A 21,329-nucleotide genomic window follows, 5' to 3' on the forward strand; every position below is an offset into this window, starting at 1 on the left:
GCTGGGGGTTGGGCTGGGCTCTGAGTGTGGCAGGGCCACAGGTCTGTCACTGGGTGCCGCCCTGTCAAGTATTCCGAACGGACGGCTCTGGCCACTGTTGTACTTGGCATGCACCGGGTCTTGTCCTCAGCATGTCGCGTGTTGATCACAGGGACTGCAGTCTGCATACATTTGTACAAGAGGATCTCCCTCCCCCAGGAAAGCAGATGGGCCGCAGTCTCATTCCATCTCCTCTTTACTGTAGATGTCACTGTCACCATCATAGCCACTGGGAGGAGCACACAACTTTAACCCCCTGTGTGCTAAGGGGAAGGGTAGAGGCTTTTGGGGCTATAAAACTAGCTATATACACACAACATCCTAGGGAGAAAGCCACCCCAAGCACACGCATGTCCAGGCACAGTGGGAGTTGGGGTCTGGAGCTCACGAGGGACCGTGGGCGGTGGGTAGGTGTATGCACATGAGGACATGCAGGGGAAGGGCTCGGGAGGTGGCAGAAACATTGCTGGGGTTACCTACAGGGAGGAGAGGTTGGGTGGCTGACCTCTGTGTCCTCCCAGATAATTCGGCTTTAGGGGTGAACCCCAGGTGAGAAACCCCTCCCTCCTACCTTTGACCTTAGAGAGGAGGGAGAGACTATAGGACCAGATTCCCAATCAGGGGTTCCCTCCCACTACCCCAGATGTGGCAGGCACCTGGCCCCTTCCCAACACTGACACCAGACCAGCGCCAGGGTACCGGCATGGGCCAGGACAGTAAGGCAAGCAGGGGTGTCCACTTGGAAGGCCAGGGCTGTGGTGGGCAGCGAGGGGGACCTAGGGCCCCTGGCAGAGAAGTGGCAGTTCTGGGCTCAGAAAGAAAGACTGCCATGGAAACCTATCTCTGGAACACCCCATCAGGATGGAGACATCCTCCAATCCTCAGGTGTTGCCCACAGAGACTGGACCCAGGGAGACCACCAAGGGGTCTCCATGGAGACAGAGATTGGCACTTAGGGGCCACCACAGACTGGTCACTGCAGTGATTTCTGAAGACAGAAGCTGGTCAATAGGGAGAGCCTCCTGCACCTGGGCGGGGGCGGGGAATGGGGAGGGTCACCACGGTGGCCGGACCCAGCGACAGCCGTCCATTCTCCTGGGTGTAGGTGAGTGCGGTAGCTCCTAGCTGACACGGTACGTGGACGTGTTCTTGGGCTCCGTGCTGGGCACACACCAATCGCCGGCCTCCTGGATGGTCTGGTAGTGGCGCCAGGCTGACTTGTTGTAGACAGGCAGACGCTCCACTGAGTCCGTGGACAGGGCCTGAGGGGCGTCAAGGTCAGCCTCTCTTGCTTTCCTGCACCTTGCCCACTCCCTGGCGGACCACCCTTGCCCAGCGGTGGGCTCCAGCGGCCACTAACTATGGCCCACATGTCAGTCCAGCCAGGTGCCACACTGGCTGAGATGACTAAACCAGAAAGACCCATAAAAGCATCTGTCCCTTCTGTGGCTTGCTCTGTTTAAAAAGGCTGTTCACTTAAAGGTCAGGGCGGGAGAGGGAGGAGGCAGGCTGTGTGACCTTGAAGAAGGTCACCAGCTCTGGGCCTATGTCGCCCCCTGAGCTGAATGAGTTCTCCATGCTTCCTCACAAGTCAAGGGTTCCCAGAACAGGGTCTCATTCATGTACCACAGACTCCCTAAACCTGCCTGCCAACTTAGGAGTGCCTGGTGGCTGGGGAACTATAGCTCTGCTCTGATTCTCAGTCTGAAATCAGGAAAAGATTGGAGGGATGGAAAAGAAACCTAAGAACAGGCCCGACCTGTCAGCAACCCACCCCCCGCCCCTTGGGCGGGCTTTGCAGGCAGGGGCCCTCACCTTGAGATAGATGACAGCGTCGGTCCCAAAGCCCTCCATGGAGAAGAGCTGCAGGTCCCCCTGGAAGTACTTGGCATAGAGGCGGGAAATGGGGAGCCCATACCCGAAGCCAGCCTGCAAGGAGGTGGGAAAGGAGCGCGCTGAGACACTGGGCCTGGGCTCCCTGGAGCTGCAGAGACCTATATGCTGAGTGAGGATGGCTAAGCTCAGGTCGTACAGGGGGCTCCCAGCACCAGGTTGAGGAGGGGACAGGAGAGAGGGACAGCTCGGAGACAAGATGGGGACTGTAGGGAGGGGGAAATCAGTCCAGTGGGGGAGGAAGGCTGCAGGGCATGGTGGGGGTGGGGAGCAGCGAGCAGGGCAGGAGAGGAGGCTGGCCCTGGTAGTTAGGCGTCTGCGCAGGTCACTGGGCACCTCTTTGTCTCTATTTCCCACACTTAGCTCCGCCTATTCCACTGGGAATGGACACGGAGGTGCTGGTGAGATGAACAATGCCAAGAGAGAGGTAGTTACTTGAGGAGAGAGAGAGAGGACGGGGAGAACTGAGGCAAGGTGACAGACAGACACCCACAGGTAGGTAGGGAGGCACAGGCTGCGGAGAGGGAGGAGGAACAAGGAGGCCCAGACCCGGAAGAGCTGACTGACGTCACACACGGCCCACAGGATGAGGGAGCACGGGAGGCAGGGAAGCGAGTGACGGGCGTGTGTGACAGTTTGGTAAGAAGAGACCAGAAGACTGACAGGCATTCTTCAGGAGGTCGGGGGGACTGGAGTGAAGCCAGCTCACCAGTGGGGTTCCCCCGGTGCCGGGCTGGGGCGTGGGGGCTGTGGAGTACATGTAACTGAAGAGTCGATCAATCTTCCTCAAGGGAACACCCCCACCTCGGTCACTCATCTAGGGGAGACAGGACATGTCAGGGTCTCTAGACCTCAGTTTTCTCCACACCGCACCCCTGGTCTTCTCAGGTCTTCCTCACCCCCAGCGTCTTCCCTAAGCCCATCTCCTGGCAGGAGGGAAGTCTCCATACCACTGCCCTCGGGCTCTCAAAGTCAAGGGTCACATACTTTGATGGAAAGGTCCTCCTCGCCCAAGGCCACCATGACCTTGACAGGCGGAAGAGTGACGCTGGACTCATGGCTTTCCACAGTCGCCCGCATGGCATTCTGCAGAGGGAAAGGTGGTAAGATACAGTGAGAGCAGCCTAGACCGAACCACCCCCCACCCTCCCAAAGGAGCGTCCCCCAGGCTCCTCACCTTGAAGAGTTCAAAAAGCATGTGGTAGAGGTGGGAGGGGACATAGACCATATGAATCGGCTGTTTGGAGTTGGATGCTGCCAGGGAAGTCCAGACCAAAGATCAGGAGATTGTCAAGAGGTCACCATTCAGCATTCATTCACCAGCACCTAACACCCAGCACTCAACCACCATCCATGGTCCATCCGTCTGCTCATTCGTTCATCCATCTATTCATTCATTCAGTGTCCATTCATCCATTTACCTCTCCATGTAATATCCATCCATCATAGTGTCTGTCCATCCATCCATCCAGTATCCACCCATTCATCAATCAATCCATTCAACATCCATTCATTCATCTATCTACCCATCCAGCCATCCAATTGTCTTCCAGTCTATTCATCTGTTCAAACGTCTATCTTTTCCATCTATCCATTCATTCAGAGTACAGATCCATCCTTCCATTCATCCACTGTTTATCCATTTGTTCATCATTTATCCACTCAAATAGTATCTATCTATGCTATACCTAGCCTATTAGCATTCACCTTGATACCAGAATCCCCTGGAGAGCTTTTCACCCAGGGGAAAGAGGAAGGGGCTACCCAGGTGATCCTGACACCAGCATCCTACTTCCTAAGAATCACTCTAACCTGGAGAGTTTCTTCGTTTTAGGGACTGAGTATCTTCCTGGTGCCTGGCACAGAGCTCTGTATGTAGCAGAAGCTAAATAAATGTGCAACAGATCAATGAATGAGGGAATCTGAGGCCCTGTGCTAGGCAAGCGGAGACAAAAAGTTGAATAAAATTCAGCCCTACCCTCTCAGAAATTCATGTCTAGACAGAGAAACGCACACCTCACTTTCACATCAGGTGTACCCAGAGCTGTGTGCGAGGCTCTGGGCTTGACCCTGGGGATCCGGAAGTAAAGCGGCCTGTCTCTGCCCTTCGGTTTCTGCCCCCAAGTAATTTAAACAGCGCAATGTAGAGGTCCACTGGGGGCAGGCAGGGCCTAAGTCCTCTCTGGGAGGTCTGGGGAGGCTTTGCAGAGGAGCTGGACTTGAACAGCTCTTAAGGGAAGACTAGGATATGGGCAGTGCGACTTGCAGGCACAGAGGCATGGACACCTCAGGTTTCTGGCGCACAGGCCAGAGTGGCTGAGCAGCAGGGGGGTGGGGAGGGGAGAGGTAGCTCACAGGCCAGAGTGGCTGAGCAGCAGGGGGGGTGGGGAGGGGAGAGGTAGCTCACAGGCCAGAGTGGCTGAGCAGCAGGGGGGGTGGGGAGGGGAGAGGTAGCTCACAGGCCAGAGTGGCTGAGCAGCAGGGGGGGTGGGGAGGGGAGAGGTAGCTTCCAGGTCTCTGGGCCTCCTCACCCCTCCACCTCCAAGGTGTTTATCCAGTTCACCCCCTTCTTTTCCTCTCTGCTGCCTTCCCCTCCCCTTGCCTAAACCTGCAGTGACCTCCTAACTGGTCTTCCTGGGTCCTCTCCTGCCTCCTCCAACCTCTAAATTAATCTTTAGAATGTTACTCAGATCCTGTCATCACTGTGCCTCAAACCTCCAGTGGTTTCTCAAAATCCCAGCTCCCGTCTGTAGCCCACGGGTCCTGCGTGCCCAGCTTCTCTCTCCCGCCCCTCACCCCTTCAATCTCCTAACCCCACCACACTGGTCCTTCTGTTTCTCAACTACTCCATCCAAAGTAGGACCCCTGTAGCCATCCTCTGTGTCCATCATTCCCTTTCTTCTTTTAGTAATAGACGCCTGCCTCCCCCAAAGTTTTAACTAGCATGTAACTGCCCAGCTGCTGCTGCTAAGTCGCTTCAGTCGTGTCCAACTCTGTGCGACCCCAGAGACGGCAGCCCACCAGGCTCCCCTGTCCCTGGGATTCTCCAGGCAAGAATTCTGGAGTGGGTTGCCATTTCCTCCTCCAATGCATGAAAGTGAAAAGTGAAAGTGAAGTCGCTCAGTCGTGTCCGACTCCTAGCGACCCCATGGACTGCAGCCCACCAGGCTCCTCCGTCCATGGGATTTTCTATGCAAGAGTACTGGAGTGGGGTGCCATTGCCTTCTCTGAACTGCCCAGCTAGAGACTAAATTCTCAGCCTCCTCTGCAGCTGGGAGACTCAGGGAAGTGGTGTGATCAACTCCCAGGCTCTGCCTTCCACATCCTCTTTCCCAAAACTTCGCCAGGCTGCAACTGGGACGTGAGGGGGTATAGCCGGCTTTGGCCATTCTATCCCAGGGGCTAGTGAGAGAAAACCTCTCAAATTAAGCATTTTTGGATCCGGGAGGACAGCCAAACTGACATCCCATAATACGCTGCTCCTACCCATGCCTGTCAGGATATCTCATTTTGTTTCCTTCCTGTCACATATCATGCTGAAATTAGCTTGTTTATTATGTACTCACTGGCTAAAGGCCCCGTTCCCCAACTTCCCCAACACCAAGAATGTGACTCCATGGGAACAGGGACCTAGCCTGTTGTGTTTACTGCTTAATAAATATTTACTAGATAAATTAATAATAATAATAATATAATAGCTCTGCTTCTCCCTCGTTTCCTGACTCCTACATCACTTCCCTCTCCCATGTCCCCAGCCCTTAGACACACACAGCCTCATTCGCTCACCGTTGATCTCCTGGATCTCCAGGTCAGGAGAGGCCATGTAATACTTGTCACACAGGAGCTTGGCCATGTCGTAGGCATCTGAGAGAAGCAGAGGTCATCAGAGAATGGGGTGGCCTCCCCACAGCAGGCAATTCTCTTGGTATCAACAGTGGGTGCCACCAACATTAAACCCATGGGGATGTGGCCCCCACCCACTGGGGAATGGGTCACCCTCTGGCCAGGTAAACTTGGGGGTTCACTGGGGCTCCTCTGTGGGCCAGGCACAGTGAGGACGACTCACCCTTCACCACCTCAGAGACATTGCAGTTGGGGTCGATGCTGCCGATGTGTTTGGGGTGGGCAGGGTTGGTTCTGCCGTCAAAGAGCAGGGCTACAGGCAGAAACGGTGGGCACAGTTGGCGGGGCCATGTGCCTCAGCGCTCCCTCCCTCTTCCCCTGGCTCTCCAGGACCCCACCTCTATTTCTAACACTTCTGACTCTAACACCCCCTTCCCACCCTCCTACCCTCTCTCCTCTGACCAGACCCTATAACCTCGAATCAGGCCAGTTTGGACCTTTGCAGGCCTGAAACATTCTTCTTCTCAGAAGTCTCGTTCCCACACATTCTACGTTATATTTAATTCTTCTCTTTTGCTATACATTAAAATAATTTTTACCATCTTGTGTATTTAATGATTGGCTATGATTTTGCAACACTCATAGTTAATTCTCCTAGAATAAGAAACTCTAGAAAACCACCTGTTTCCTAGTGTAATGAGATTGTTATGAATACCACAGAAAGAAGTGACACAGTTCTGCTTTCTGTAAACCTCTGAACAGTGAATGGCCCTGCGCCCGCTCACTGTGCTGGTTGATGAGCATGCGGATGGAGATGCGGCTGAGGTAGAAGCGGTCCAGGAAGTACTGGATGTTCTGGTTGGAGACGGGGTCATCGCCATAGGTGTCCTTGTACTCCAGCACGCCCTGAGCCATTGTGGGCACCACGTCATTGTGGCGGTTCCGGATGGTGACCAGGGCGTCAGTGAACCTGCGAGGTGGGGGAGATGTTGGCTCTAGGACACCCTCAGCCTGTCCCGGCTCTGCCCTTCTCTCCACAGTGCCTTCACCCACTCGACTCTTCCCAGCCCACTCCTCCAGAAGGCCGTCCCACTGCCTGCCTGACAGCCTGGGAGCTCCACAGGGTGGGTCCTGGGCTCCCCCCACCAGACACACAAGGATTGAGGGCTGTCTCCCTGCTCACCCTGGATATCCCCAAGGACAGGGACATTTCCGTCATCCTATGGGCATTTCTGTCCCTGGGGCTGTGGGTCACACCTGCCCTCCCGCCCCTAGCCAAGGCCTCACTCACTGGCTCAGGGTCCGATGGTCCTCAGGGTCCTTGTCCAGGAACTCCATGATGTCCAGGAGACTCTGGACATACCTGTACAGGAGGGGAGGGGGCACCACCTTAGCTCAGGGCCAGGCCCCCATTTGTTGGTTCTCAGAGGGCCTTTGCTTTGCTGTCCTAGAATAGCAGTCTTCAAAGGGGCTTGGTGGCCACCCCACCCACAGGGCTCCTGGTGAGAAGACTGAGGCCCAGACTGGGGAGGGGGCCTTGCCCAAGACCAGCAGTGACAGCAAGGCACTCAGCCTCCCCAGCCGTCATGGTGTCTGCCTGCAGGGTCGCTGCTGTATCCCATGGGCCAGCCCAGCGCTCTCACAGAGCAGGGGTTCAAGGAGACATCCTCACACGCTGACTCTGGACACCAGGAGCTGTCATCCTATTCCCAATTCCTAGGGAACTAGATTTTAAATGGTGGGTGGGAAAAACGAGGTGGGGGGGAGTTGGTGGGGACTGGGCATGCCCAGCTCTGACACGGGGTGGGGCTGGAGCCCACGGAGAGCCTAAAGGGGCCCAGATGCCTAGATGCTGCCAAACTGGAGCCACTGTCCCCCCACCCCCGCCCCGTCCCCACTGGGAGGCGGGGAGACACTGCTTTCCTACCGACACCTCAGCCTACAGCAGTTCACTCTCTTGGGGAAGGCGGAGAGCTGAGCCTCTCTCTGGCAGAACACTTCAGGGGCGGGAAGGAGGGGCCACTGAGAGTCTGACCAGGGAGGGCCCTGGGGGCCTAACAGTCCCTCTAGAAGAGCTCCCACCACAGTCCAAAGTCCCCTGTACGCAGGGCTTTGACCTTAACAGTAAGAACAGCAGGAATGAGCCCCGTTTCACAGTCTCCGCAACTGAGGCCTGAGGCAGTTCCGCAGCTGGGTGGTGAAGACAGGCCTCAGGCGCTTCTGCCACTATACAGTGTTGGCTGCTCAAAGAGGCTCAGCCCCTCGGTCCGTGGTTCTCTCTGCCTGGAGTGCCCTGCTCCCTTCACCTACTGCCAGTCTCCCCTCTCTTGCTTAACCCAGCAGAGAAGACAGTTGAAAGAGCTAGCTTTGAAGCTGGCCCTGCAAGTCCCACGCTGGGCTTTTCCACTTTGAGCTGTGTGGCTCTGGGAAGTCATGGAACCTCTCTGGGCCTGAGTTTCCTTATCAGAGAAAGGGAGGGTATTGTACCTACTGCTATCACTGCTTTGTGCTGAGAATGAAATGTGGTAATTAACACAGTGCCTAGCAAATACTGAGCACTTTAAATGCTTGCTCTTGTTATGTACAGTGGCTCAGACACTGTCAACAGCTGAGTGAGCCCTCTTAGTCCCTGGGTGGCACGTGACACACTCCTCCTGGTTACCCTGGGCACAGGCTCTGAATCATACCATGTTTGAATCTGTCACGCTCCGGACAGCCGCGGAGAACAGATGGGGCTTTCCCAGCCCTGCTGCTGCTGCCCGCCTTCCCCACACAGGGCCCAGCACAGCGCCTGGCAGGAGGTGGCAGAGTCACTGGTAGGGGAGCCCAGAGAGCAGAGGTGATCAGCTCTCCCTGGAACCCCCTCACCATCCTCAGCGCCCCAGCAGACAGTCAGAGCAGCCCCCTACGGCCTCACCTCAGAATTCCTGGAGAATAACAATAGCCGATGCTTACCCAGTGACCATTAGTGCTCACCTGTGCTCAGAGTCCGGAGAAGGCAATGGCACCCCACTCCAGTACTCTTGTCTGGAAAATCCCATGGACGGAGGAGCCTGGTAGGCTGCAGTCCATGGGGTCGCTAAGAGTCAGACACGACTGAGTGACTTCACTTTCACTTTTCACTTTCATGAATTGGAGAAGCAAACAGCAACCCACTCCAGTGTTCTTGCCTGGAGAATCCCAGGGACGGGGGAGCCTGGTGGGCTGCCGTCTATGGGGTCACACAGTCGGACACGACTGAAGTGACTTAGCAGCAGCAGTAGCAGTGTTCAGAGTCTATGCAGGGGCTTTCATCTCTGAGCGTGTGCTATTTCCCCCTTTTGCAGATAAGGAAATCAGCTCAGAGAGGGCAGATAATATGTTTGAGGTCACACAGTAAGCATTCACACTGGGATTCAAACCCAGGTCTGTCTGATGCCAGTCTACACCACATGGCCAAGTGCTCACAGTCTATATTGGTCCTAACAGTGATGCTGCTGATGTCCACGGTGAGGGCGGCCAGTATCTACGGTGCTGGCCCTGTGCTAGGCTCTGCTCTGTGCTCCCCTAGTTTAACCTCCACAATGACTCTGTGGTGTGTATGCTACTGCTGGACCCATTTTACAGATAAGCAAGTCAACATGCAGAGCTGGAATGCTCTCTCACAGGCATCTGTGTTACTCCAGATCCCTGGATCCCATGCCCAAGAGAAAGCTTCATGCTCATGTGACTCTTAGAGGGAGAGGGGATTTGAGAGGAGGATCTGCAAGTATGCAATGGTGGGAACAGACAGAGACAGGAGAGACAGGAGACCAGCTGGGGGGATAGGTGCCCAGGAACCCCTTCCCAAGGCCCGGGGCAAATAGAGAGGGAGGAGGTTGGAACTACGGGGCTCTGACCAGCTAGGCCAGGATTGGGGGTTGGTGACAGGATGAGCACTCTCGCTGGTAGCCCCACCCACCGTGGCTGCCTAATGAACCACCAAGGAGGGTAGCTTGAAGTAAAATAAAGGACACCAGGATGGACTGGCAGTGGGAGCGCCAGCTGGCAGGGCTCTGGGGAGAGCTGCAGCCTCATTCAGGCCTCAGTCTCCTGGACTGTGAAGCAGGGATTAGAATCTCTGCCCGCCTTCCTCTGGGGGACATTCCAGCAGGGGAGTGGTCCTGGGTGTACTCCAGGAAGGATGGATGATGAGAATTCTCCCAGGGGAACCGTGACTGGGCCTGAAACCCCTCAAGAGTCTGGCAGGCCAGACCTCACCCGTGGTCCTGAAAAGGGAAAGATGTTGGGGAGGGAGTGATGCTGGCTCCAGGGCTGCCCACCCTGGACGGTCAGAGAAAGAGCTGGGCTTAGTCTGGAGCAGTGATGCAACGACAGATGTGTCACCTGCCCTGGGCCTGACAGAACAGGCAGTGGGGCCAAGGTGAAGCTCCAGGAAGGCCTGGCCTGTCGACCTCAGCAGTAACCAAGGCTGCCCAGGACTTCCTGGGTGACATCTGGAGTGTCCCCACCTCCCCTCTACCAAGTCACGTGGAGGCCCCAGACCCTGCTTTCTGGGGCTTTCCAGCCAATCCAGAACCCTGGATTTGGCAGGGGGGAGGGGTGGGATTTGGCGGGAGGAGGGCGCACGTGTGTGCCTGTGTGAGTGTGCGTGGATGAGCCTGGGCTAGGGGTGTCGGAATGAGCATCTGGCAGAGGGGGAGGAGGCACGCGCAGGCTTGTGTGGGCAGAGGAGTGGGGAGCCGGTGTGAATCTGGGCGCCTGTGGGTGTGTGTGCACACTCGTGTCCACAGCCGCTGGGGACCAGGGTGTGAACAAGACAAAGGCCCTGTGAGGAGGGGAGAGGTGGAGGCGTGTTGGTGTCTGGAAGCTGCCTGCGGAGGGGCGCTGGGCGCGGCCCTGAGCCAGGCCGACCCGGGTCCCATTGCTGATGGCACTGCTCCCAGTCCCACTGTGTGAAGTGGGCCTCGCAGGAGCAGGAACAGATTAGAGGAGGCGATGCTGGTGGCCGGCCTCCACTCTGAATACGTAAGTGATGGCTGAGGGATTCAATGGCAGGTTTTGGCTACAGCCCTGGGCCTGGCACAGAGCAGGCCCTGGGTGCCCGGAACCAGTGAGGTGGTGATTCTTTTCAAGGGCAAAGATTACTGGGTCTGGTGTCCACATACCTTGCTGAGGCAAGGGAGGTTCATGAGAAGGTGCCGAGGCACCCACTCTCACCCCCTTCCCATACTACACCCCTGCAAAGGCACCACTGGTCACAGGAGTGACTCACTGTCATTTGATTCTACTCTGCAACTCTCACTCAACCCTCCATTTTCCAGATACATCCCCAACTCCGTGCCCTTTGTCAGCCTGTCACTCTCCCCAGCGAGATGTCAAGGTTACCCCTCTGGACCCCCGCAACACTAGCCATCAAACAATCTCTGTAAAGAAAATCTACTTTCCCACTGACCTGCTTTGCTTAGAAATCTCTGACTCCTCCAGAACACGGCTCTCTCCCTTTCCTTTGTGAGCACAGCCTCCAGATCACACAGCCTGGGTTGGAATCCCGGCTCTACCACTTACTACCTGATGAGCTCAGACTAGTTTCTTAATCTCTCTGAACCTCAGTTTCTTCATCTACAAAACAGGGGTGATAAAAAGGCCTACTTCGCAAGGTTGTTGTGAAGGGTCAGTGAGTAAGGACAGGCTCAGAGCAGCTCCTGATCGCCAGCAGGCCTTCCGGTGTGTCTGCCTCTGTCACTGTCGTCTGCCACCATGCCATGACTACACTCTTAAGAGAACCTCTGCCACAACACATTCTCTTTGGCCAGAAGGTGTTGCTGCCGGAAGATCACAGACATCACTCGTGTGTAGAGTTCCGTGTACTTCCACATCCAGCAGTGGCATCTCACCCATTTTACAGATGAGGAAGCCGAGACTCAGAGGGGCCATGTGGTTGGCCAAACGTTAAGTCTGGCACAAAAGTCAAGCACAAAAGCCAAGCCTCAAAGTCAGGCATGCCGGTGCTATACCCAGGGCTTTCCTTTACCTTCCAGTCACCTCCAAAACAGGATCCCATGACCCCAAGTGAGTCCAGTTGAAATAATCCATCAGGTTCGTTTAGAAATAGGAATTCCCCACTTGCCCACAGTGATTCCTGCCTAGAACCTCTCCCCAGCTGAGTAGAAACTCCATTAGCTGTTGCCACATGTTAAATATTGCCACCACTGTTACCGATAGCACGTGCGCAGGTCTTGTCCATTTCCAAAGGAAAAGTTTTACTGCTCACTCATCAGTCTCTGAGGCCAGTAGCCCTCTCGGCATGCTCTCTGGTAGGTTGTCCCCTTCCTCTCGTGAAACTGCCTACCCCCACCACTTCCATCATCCAAGCTGGCAAGGGGGTTCCTATGGAGAGGGAGGTCTGTTTCAGGAAGTCCTTCCTTCCCTCAGACCACAATCTCTCTTGCTGCGGTTGATGCTCACTCTCTGCAAACAGTCACAGCAGGCTGTCTCTTCAGTGCGTCAGCACACTCTAGCAATACCTTGGCCTGCTCTCCTCTAAATGAATCATCCACTGGGAAGCATTCCCTCTTGTCTCACTTCACTCTCTCCTGCTGGTCATTACTTCCCAGCTTTGAGAGAAGAACTAAGTCAGGCCAAGCCCCGCCGTGTGTAACTGATTTTCAAGAAGGGACTCCGGGACTTCCCTGATGCGCCAGTGGTTAAGAATCTGCCTTGCAATGCAAAGGACATGGGATCGATCCCTGGTCAGGGAACTAAGATCCCACATGCCACAGAGCAACTCAGCCTGTGTGCTATAACCACTGAGCCCTTGCACCGCAAGTAGAGAATCCATGTGCCGTAATGAAAGATCCCCCATGACACAGGGAAGATCCCACGTGCCACAGCTCAGACCCAACACAGCACATAATAAATGAATAGTTTTTAAAAAAGAAGGGGCTCTATGGGCCTTGGGGGCATCACGGGCCATCAGCACCTCCCTGCCCTCCCTCCCCACGTCCCCTGACTCTTCAAGGAAACAAGTGTCCAAGGACGGGCCCGAGAAACCCTGCCCTGGAGTTAAGGACCAGCTGGAAAGGCAGCCAGGTCACTCAGCTGGACAGAGCCGGAGAAGGGCTGGAGAGAACAGATGGCACCTTCTGTCTCCTCCCCATGCCTTCCACGCTGCCCCATGGCAGGAAATGCTGGTTGGCTCAGAGGTCCTGGACCTTTAAGGGATAGGCCCCACTGAGGGGTGACCTCATTGTGCCACATAAAAATCAGGCTCTGCCCTCTGTCCCCACCATCCACCTTCATCACCTGCGCTAACAGTGCCCTGTCCATAAAGTGAGTGCTTGGATGCCCTAGCCGGGCTCTCTCCTGCCTCCACACCTTTGCACAAGCAGTTCCTTTGGTCTGAATGCGCTACCCTTCTTTCTAGGTCAAAGTTCACTTAGGCAACCTATAAGGCCCAGTGACACGTCACCCCCTCTCTGCCTCCATTTCATCTTCTCCACAATGTTCTGATTCAACTGAAATTCACTGTGCACAGACCGTGTGCCTGGTCTTTCCTTACTTTATCCTCATTTAGTTAGAATAAGTCATTTGTAGCACATTCACGCACAGAAAAAAGCTGGAAGGGCATCAACAAAGCGCACTTACAAAACCTGAATGTTTGGTTAGAGGGTGGAGGGAAGTGGTTGACATTTTCTTTTATCTACTTTTCTGTGTTCTCCAAATGTCAAAGTGGGCATGTCATACTTCTTCAGTGAGGGAAAGAAACCAATGTTATTTTAAAATAATCTTATTTTGCTTTGAATTTAAAGAAAACAAACTCTTCAGTAGCTTACTGCTCCTGCCATTATGGACCTCTTCAGGTTGCCCCTTTTATTCTCCCCATGAGATCATGGGCTCCTGAGGAGCAGCTTCGGCTGCTGTTTCCCTAACCTAACGCAGCACTCAGCTCCAAGTGGGTGTGGATGCCCCGAATCGAAAAGGAAACCACAGTAGTACCAGACCTGCCACAGCCAGAATAACAGGCAAGAGATTTCTGCACACATGCCACTGAAGATTAACCACGATTAGCTACTCACACACCCAGTTACAAAGCACATTTTTGTTTATCCTTCATGTGATTGGCCTTTGGTTAATGTCATTCAGTTTTTAATACTTATCTCTGGACAAAGTTTTTGAGTAAACTTTACTGAGAATTTCTCTCTGCTATTGCTGCTCTGTGCAATAAACTTTTGCTCTTTGCCCATCTAAAGCTCTTTGGGGTTGGTACTGTGCCATCCTTGTGTCTATCTGAGTGTTTTCCAACATCCAAAACAGGCTGATTTGTTTGGATTATACAATTTGAAGATTCACTTCTTCCTGTTTCCCACAAAGTTGCCCCAGCTAGATGTTTTATCTAATAGGTGCTAGATTTTCAGGGTCAGGGCTGGTGGCAAATGTTGACACGAGCCTGATTTGGGTTTTGGTGTGAAAATGATGATTTCCTTTTCCAGAGAATGGAGGGTGGTGGGTATAGTGCTGTCTCAGAGACATGGAGGCTGGAAGCTTGATCTGAGTCCCTGCTATGGCCTAGGATTCCCACTTGACTGTGAGAACTCCCCTACCTCTCAAAGTCCCTGTGCCTCTCCTCTTTCCCCACCTCCTGCAAGGCTACTGGGAGCATCAGACATCTGACAGTGGAGTGGGGGGCATGGGGGTCTAGCCAAGGGTCTCACCAGCTCTGTACCAGCTGCACCGAGGGTGTGCTCAGCACCCGGTCAGGAAGCAGGTTGATCTCCTTCATGATGTTGGCCAGGCGCACAGGCAGCTCCTGCCTGAGGAAAGTGAACGAGGTTTTCTCACAGGCATTGCTGGACCCTGGTGGCAGAGGGAAAGGTGAGCCTAAGAGTTACAAAGCACTGGAGCCAGAAGACCTCTTAGTGGTGGGGAAGGGGGTCAGGTCACTAAATACTTCATTTCCTGAAGGTTCAGAAGAGACAAGAAGACAAGGAGGCACACGACAAGGGGCCCCTCCTGACCCATGCAGTGACCACCACACCACTCAGCCTAACCCTTAGGGAGGTTGTGGCCTTTTCCCACCTCCAGCTGAACCCTGCTTGCCTTCAACCACAGGGGACAGGGCCACCCTGGGCCCACTGGGTGCTGCCTCAGCCCAAGTTATCTCACTTCTTCTCTTTCCTTCCCTCCTAGTAGACACTCACTTTGCGGGGCTTGATCTAGGTGGGCAGAGGAGGCTGGGAAACCCATCCTACCTTGAGATGAGCTCCCCTGGCTGAGGGAAGCTATGCCCAGACCACAGCAGCCATAGGGTCCCGGCATCATCTTGGCCCAGGTGGTCTTTATGTCCACAGTAGACTTGCCCCTACATTAATGCCCACTCACCTGAGAGGTAGACAGGGTCGGGGAACTAGGGCCCAAATACTTAGATTCTTGGTCTGGCTTGAAGATGAAGAGCAGGTAGAGGACCGAATGAGGTCATGGCCTAGAGTCAGGAGACCTGGGTTCTAAGTCCAGGTTCTGCTTTTAACTCTGTCACCCAGGGCATGTCACTATCCCTCTGAAGACCTGTGTTACCCCCTGAACTCCAAGTGGACCACTTGACTGTGAGTCCCTCCCTGCTGTGACAGTTCTGTTAACTGGGGTCCAGTCTGGACTAGACAACTGCTGGAGGCTGGGAGTGGGCTCAGGAAGCTTTCCTACATGGCAGGAGCTCAAATATGGAGGGAAGCAGGTGAACAAGTATCGGCAACAGATGCCCTGTGTCCTGGCTGCCACCTCCCCACCTCCTCCCATCAGTGACGCAGCTGTAACCTGAGCCAGGCACTGTCTCCTCAACTCTTGAGAGACCTGGGCAACCCCTTCTAATCCCTAGCCGGCACCACAGAAATTCTGTGTGAACAGACACTGTCCAAACAACGCCTGTTTCAGTCACCATGTTGGCACAGCCTTACCACTCCCAGATCACTGGTGGTAGGAGACCCTGGCCCAGGAACCCAGGGGCAGCCAAGGATGGGTACAAGCTGTCTGACTCCATTTCATGGTGTCCTGGACCCCTACCCAGCTGGGGACAGACGGCAAGGCCACAGGAGATTTGATCTTCAAGTGTCCTTGTCCTCCAGGACAGCTGGGGGCCAGCTCTTTCAGTGGGGGGAGATGTACCAGTCAGGGCCTCTCTCCTGTTGACTCATTTGAAAGAGTCCCTCCTGCTAACAGACCCCCAGGGCAGGTCTCCTTCCCGATGGCTGCACCTCTCAATGCCCCCTAGTCACTCCCATAACACCCCCCATTTCCTCTCTGACCTTTACTCTTAGAGTCGCCAGGACAATCCCCAGTAACCCTTCAGTGCCTGGATACACCCTCCTGCTCCAATGGCACTGACTCACTGCCCCTTCCTCTCCAAGACTTCTCACAAAACCCAGTAAGACACCGTGGACCCCCTCCTTCTCAGTGCCCCCACGTCCCCCTAACAGCCCAGTCTCTTCAGCCGGGGCGCCCTTAACCCTTTCAAGCCCAAGCGGCCCCTACCTCCCCGTTAACTCTTTCCTGTCTGGACTCCTGCAAGAAAACCTTCCCTGTCACTCGGCCTCCCTTAGCCGCCGAGTTAACCCTTCGTGACCACGACTCCTTCACCCCCGCTCCCGCCCCTCGCAGACCCCCGGTGCCAGCCGCCTCCCGCTCACTCGTACCGAAGTCCAGAAACTGCTTCATGGACAGCGGGGATGGGGAGAACTTGCTGAAGTGCTCGATGTATTTGGGTGCCCCTGCCAGGGACGCATTCTTCAGCAGCGCGCGGACCCAGCGCATGGTGATGGCGACCACTTCTAGGGCTCGGGTTCTGGACCCTGTGCGGGCAGCGCTGGCGCTCTGCTCAGCCCAGTCCGGCCCGGTGCCGCGGCGGCCGCCTCCTCCCCACCTCGACCCCCGAGACCCGGCCAATTGGCTTGTTGCGGCGCCCCGACGTCACTAATGGCGTCTCACAAACAACTCCAGGAGAGCCAATAGCCTCTCGGCCCGGCACGTGGCTACCCCCCTGGGCCCGCCCCCTTAACCCAGTGTTTGCCCCGGGCGGCCTGCTGTTTTCAAGAGGCAGCGCTGAGAGCCCGCCTCCGGCGTCACTACGCGCGTTCCTCCTCCCGGCCTAGCCCGGATTAACCTCTCCCTCCCGAAAGGCCCGTGATTCCCTTTCCTCTTACACTCCGTTTCCCCGTTCCCTCCCCGAATCTCCTTCACTTGCCCGCCCGGAGATTGTCCGGTAGCTTTCAACGCGTGCTCTTCCGCCCACAAGGGCCCGATTCACCTGTCCTGATTTCCACCCACCTGCTCTCCCTCAGGGCGTCTGGTGGGTTCCCAGTCTGGATGACTGTGACTCGGACTGTGGATGGGTTGGGATGCGAGCCCATGCTCATCCCTCATATAGACGTGTAACACACCTACTTCCACAAAGATCCAAGCAGCTCAGGACAAGGCAGCATTTTGCTTTTCCAGTTAAAAAACACCGAGTCAACCCCCTCACTAACGCCTAGCGGCGGCTACAATGAGCTTTTAAAACCACCTTTATTTTATTATTCTCTACTCATTTGACCTGAGAAAGCAAACTTTTTCGCACTTAGCGTTCTTAGAGAAAGGTCCTGGAAGGTGAGCTGTACTGGAGGCCAAGAGCCGGCACTTCGCAGCAGCCGGCACTTCACAGCAGTCCGGATCTCTCGTGGGAACAAAGCTTGTCCTCTTGTTGTCCAACGCAGGATATGTCCTGTCCCGGCATCCCACCCACTTGCCCCTATGAGGTGTTTTTCCGCTTCAGTCCTTGGCCCACACTCACCAAGTGCCAAATAGTTAGTTGCTAGGCTTATATGCTGGGAATGGGAAACAGACAGGACTGGGACATGGTCTTTTGCCTTGATTGTTTCATTTCTCAGTTTGAGAGAGCTGCATAAGTAAATAAATAGTTACAACAGACTGCAGTTATAACCATTGCAGAGCTGTGTGCAAGGCTTCACAATGGAAGGGACTCTCTTAGCTGAATGAATAATATCCCATTTGCCAGGCACTCTGCATGCATCATGTCATTGAATTCTCCAGACAGCTCTACCGTGCTGCTGTTACCACCATTTTACAGTTGAGGAAACAGGTTCAGGTACCATTTTCCACTGCAAATCTGAAGGTGTTACTTCCCTTGCTCACAGCCTTGGCTTTCACTTCTTACTGGAGCCTTTCCAGTTATCACATGATCTGCTTTGGTTAACTCTCTAGCCTCATCTCTTCCACACTCCCCTGCTCAAGTCCCACCCATACTTATCTAGTGCCTTGAACCAGACTTCAATCTCCCCGCTGTTGCAAATGCTGTCTCCTACCCATGGATCATTCTTTCTTCTCACTTTCACCTACCCATTCTTCTGCACTCACCAAAATCGTCAATGACCTAATTGCTAGCTGAATGGAGTGCAGGTAACAAAACGCACAAATCCCCAAATTTTCCACTATATGTTCAACTTGGGTTGGTGGGGCGTTCTCAGGGACTCAGACTGACAGAAACTTTCTCTCAACACAGGTTTCCACAGTATCAGAGCCTGGAGAAGCAGAACCGGGAGAGTCTCACCCAGCAATTAACTGTCTCAGCCCAGAACTGTTCCCCTTCCCTCCGGCTGACAACTCATTGGCCAGGCTGGGTTATGGGCTCCCTCCGAAGGTTCCTCAGGCCTCCTGATCTAGCACTATTTTAGCTCTTAACACACTGCATGGTAATCATCTGCCGACTCATCTGTCTCCCCAGCTAGGCTTTAAGCTCTGTGAGGGTGGGCCTGTGTTGGTCTTATTCACTGCTTTGTCTCCAGCACCAGACATGGCACACTGAAGGGAAAAGAAGGTGAAATAAGAAGTTGGAGTCACTGGGAAGACATGCCACAGAGATATCTAAGACCACCAAAATCCACCCAGCTAGCAATTAGATCCGGAGAAGGCAATGCAACCCACTCCAGTACTCTTGCCTGGAAAATCCCATGGACGGGGTAGCCTGATGGGCTGCAGTTCATGGGGTCGCAGAGTCAAACATGACTGAGCGACTTCCGTTTCACTTTTCACTTTCATGCATTGGAGAAGGAAATGGCAATCCATTCCAATGTTCTTGCCTGGAGAATCCCAGGGACGGGGAGCCTGGTGGGCTGCCGTCTATGGGGTCGCACAGAGTCGGACACGACTGATGTGACTTAGCAGCAGCAGCAATTAGATCATTGACGATATTGGTGAAGGCAGTCTTCAAGTTGCCCAGAAGAAAATATTAAATCCTATAGGTAAAAAAGCTGAGCCCTGTGGCTGGCACACAGTAAATAATAAATAGCAACTATTACTACTACTGTAAAGATTAAAGTAACAAGGAAAAGGCCGTAACCTCTGAGGCTACATGTAAAAGAGAGATTTCCCATGATCTTCCCCTTAGAGCTGGACTTCCTAATGCGGGCTCTGAGCTTGGATCAGATTCCTCCTGCAGAAACTGCTGCAGAGTGGTAATGGGAGTGGCGTGGAGTGGTGTATCAATCAAGCTGGGTTAGGTGATGGGAAGAAACAAAGCCCGCAAATCCCCAAATTTCCCACTGTATGTACAACTTGGGTTGGTGGGGCGTTCTCAGGGGCTCAGACTGACAGAAGCTTTATTTCAACACAGGCATCCACAGCATCAGAGCCAGGAGCAGCAGAACTGAGAGAGTCTCACCCAGCAGTTAACTGTCTCAGCCCAGAACTGATCCCCTTCCCTCTGGCTGACAACTCATTGGCCAGAATGGCATCATCCAACCAGGAGGACCTAGGAAGTGCAATACAGCCCTGTGCCCAGAAGAGGGAGAATCATCTGATGGGTTGTTTTGTTTTGTTTTTTAACTGATACAAGAGCCAAGACACTTCTTTTAAAGTGTTTGGAGGTACTGCAGCTCCAAGGAACTCAATGAACTTGACATAATACAGGGTTCTTTTCTATAAAGTGGGCATTGCTGGATCTCTTTCATGAAAGTGTAGCTGAAACAGTCCTGAAAATGTCTACTTACTTTCGCAAGTGTGTGTGAGACAGATGGTATGTTTTCATCCAAACAAGTGCTCACAGGAGATGGGGGCTGGGCCTGTGCACTGGTCAGAGCAATATATAGATCCCACTTCATTCTTCAGTGGCAGCCAAGGACTGGACCGAGCTGGACTGAACTCTCATCAACTTGAGCTGGGCTTTGACGACCTACATGTGTGTTTTTTCTGACCTAGAGAATAACCCAGATTTGGAGAACAAACTGAGGTCTCTGGTTACTGGTCCTGGAAGTTGTGGGTAGGGGCTGGGATTTTCTTGGAGGAACTAGACATTTCACTGTCAATCATTGACAAATCCCAGCACAGAAAGTGAGGCAGTGGGCTCTCATAGAGAGGGTAGAGGGCAGACAGCTGCCACAGGGGGGCTGTCTGAGGCAGCTGAAGCTGAATTGAAGATCTGCCTCTAGGCTTTTCTGAGTAGTGATTTCCAGCTTTCTTGTCAAAAGGGCTTCCCTGGTGACTCAGATGGTAAAGAGTCTGCCTGCAATGCAGGAGACCCAGGTTCAGTCCCTGGGTTGGGAAGATCTCTTGGAGAACGAAGTGGCAACCCACTCCGGTATTCTTGCCTGGGAGATTCCATGGACAAAGGAGCCTCACGGGCTACAGTCCAAGGGGTCGCAGAGTTGGACATGACTAAGCAACTGATACTTCTTGTCAAAGGTCCTTGGGAACAGTTAACAGAAGGACTTGTGACACGATTTAGGACACAGAAGTCACAGGGTAAGCAGCCTTGCTCCATCCCCCACGTCTGAGGCTTGGTTTTGGCACTAGCAGAGGCTGGGACACGCGTGTCCACGCACCATTCAGGGTGCACGAGCACAGTCCACAGCCTTAGCACAGAGGAGGCAGCAGAGCGCTTGACCCAACTCTGTGCCTGTGAGCTCAGCTCAGAAGTGTGTCCGGAAGAGCTGCTGCAGGCCAGGGCTCCTGGTTCTCCCTCCCAGAGCTAGGGAGTGTATACTAGAACTTTTCAGTTTTTCCACCCTTGGGTCACTGGTTCACCATCTGATCTACTCGTCATGGTATCTAGGGCTGGTTGTGGGGAAACTGAGGCAGTAACCAGGTTCTTATCTGAAGGTAGCCACCGGATGAGGGCTCTCAGCTCTCCAGCTGTGCACACAGCCTCACTCTATCATTACCCAGAACTACCTGCTTCTACGGCAGAGTAGCTTCCTGCCTCTTCCAGACCTTGCACGCTACCACCTCTACTCCTACTCCTTCCCCAGGCTGGCCCAGTGTCCACCAAGAAGCTGGTTTGGATTCCATACAGTCTACTCAGGGCTTTTCCTCATCTGATGTTCTGAATCTCAGTTATGGGACGGTGACCATCCCTGAAGTCTGGGGCACCCCTGAGAACAGGAGCTGTTATCTCTGCCATAGCGCTTTACCCTCCCAACCTCTCAGAGCCCTGCGCCTGGCTCTGTCCACCTGGGGATCAGCTAGGTATCATGATCCATCAGACTGAATGGTGTTGGTAAGACGTAGGGGTAGATGGAGGCAGATGCAGTGTG

General features: G+C 54.1%; 1 protein-coding gene and 1 long non-coding RNA gene across 3 annotated transcripts; one reads left to right on the plus strand and one right to left on the minus strand.

Moving 5' to 3' along the window:
• Nucleotides 1-217: 217 nt before the first annotated feature.
• PDK2 (pyruvate dehydrogenase kinase 2) lies at nucleotides 218-17,049 on the minus strand. Of its 2 annotated transcripts, XM_061391425.1 has the most exons (12): nucleotides 16,440-16,513; nucleotides 15,136-15,235; nucleotides 14,469-14,610; nucleotides 7,067-7,138; nucleotides 6,561-6,745; nucleotides 5,999-6,088; nucleotides 5,719-5,796; nucleotides 3,110-3,186; nucleotides 2,920-3,018; nucleotides 2,642-2,749; nucleotides 1,855-1,968; nucleotides 218-1,301 (listed from the first exon to the last, which is right to left on the minus strand). In XM_061391425.1, the coding sequence occupies exons 3-12, from the start codon at nucleotides 14,534-14,536 to the stop codon at nucleotides 1,161-1,163; spliced, it is 1,032 nt and encodes a 343-aa protein (XP_061247409.1). In that variant the 5' UTR covers nucleotides 14,537-14,610; nucleotides 15,136-15,235; nucleotides 16,440-16,513; the 3' UTR covers nucleotides 218-1,160. The 2 variants fall into 2 exon arrangements, with proteins under 2 accessions (XP_061247409.1, XP_061247408.1); XM_061391424.1 differs by lacking the exon at nucleotides 15,136-15,235 and having other exon boundaries at nucleotides 16,440-17,049.
• LOC133232242 (uncharacterized) lies at nucleotides 3,181-6,377 on the plus strand. The gene is made up of 2 exons (XR_009731349.1): nucleotides 3,181-4,278; nucleotides 4,433-6,377. It is a non-coding gene; the product is annotated as an uncharacterized LOC133232242 (long non-coding RNA).
• Nucleotides 17,050-21,329: the final 4,280 nt, after the last annotated feature.

The sequence above is a fragment of the Bos javanicus genome, chromosome 19 (genome assembly GCF_032452875.1).
Source record: "Bos javanicus breed banteng chromosome 19, ARS-OSU_banteng_1.0, whole genome shotgun sequence".
In the NCBI taxonomy this organism is placed as follows: Eukaryota; Metazoa; Chordata; class Mammalia; order Artiodactyla; family Bovidae; genus Bos; species Bos javanicus.

What these genes read in the sequence shown, in the direction of transcription:
- PDK2 (XM_061391424.1), bottom strand. Translation starts at nt 16,557, where the DNA reads ATGCGCTGGGTCCGCGCGCTGCTGAAGAATGCGTCCCTGGCAGGGGCA. An exon ending in CATGCTCATCAACCAGCACA is followed by an intron (nt 6,089 to 6,560) that starts GTGAGCGGGCGC and finishes TTCTGCCTGTAG; the next exon opens with CCCTGCTCTTTGACGGCAGA. An exon ending in GCACCGGGGGAACCCCACTG is followed by an intron (nt 1,969 to 2,641) that starts GTGAGCTGGCTT and finishes ACCTCCTTGCAG; the next exon opens with GCTGGCTTCGGGTATGGGCT.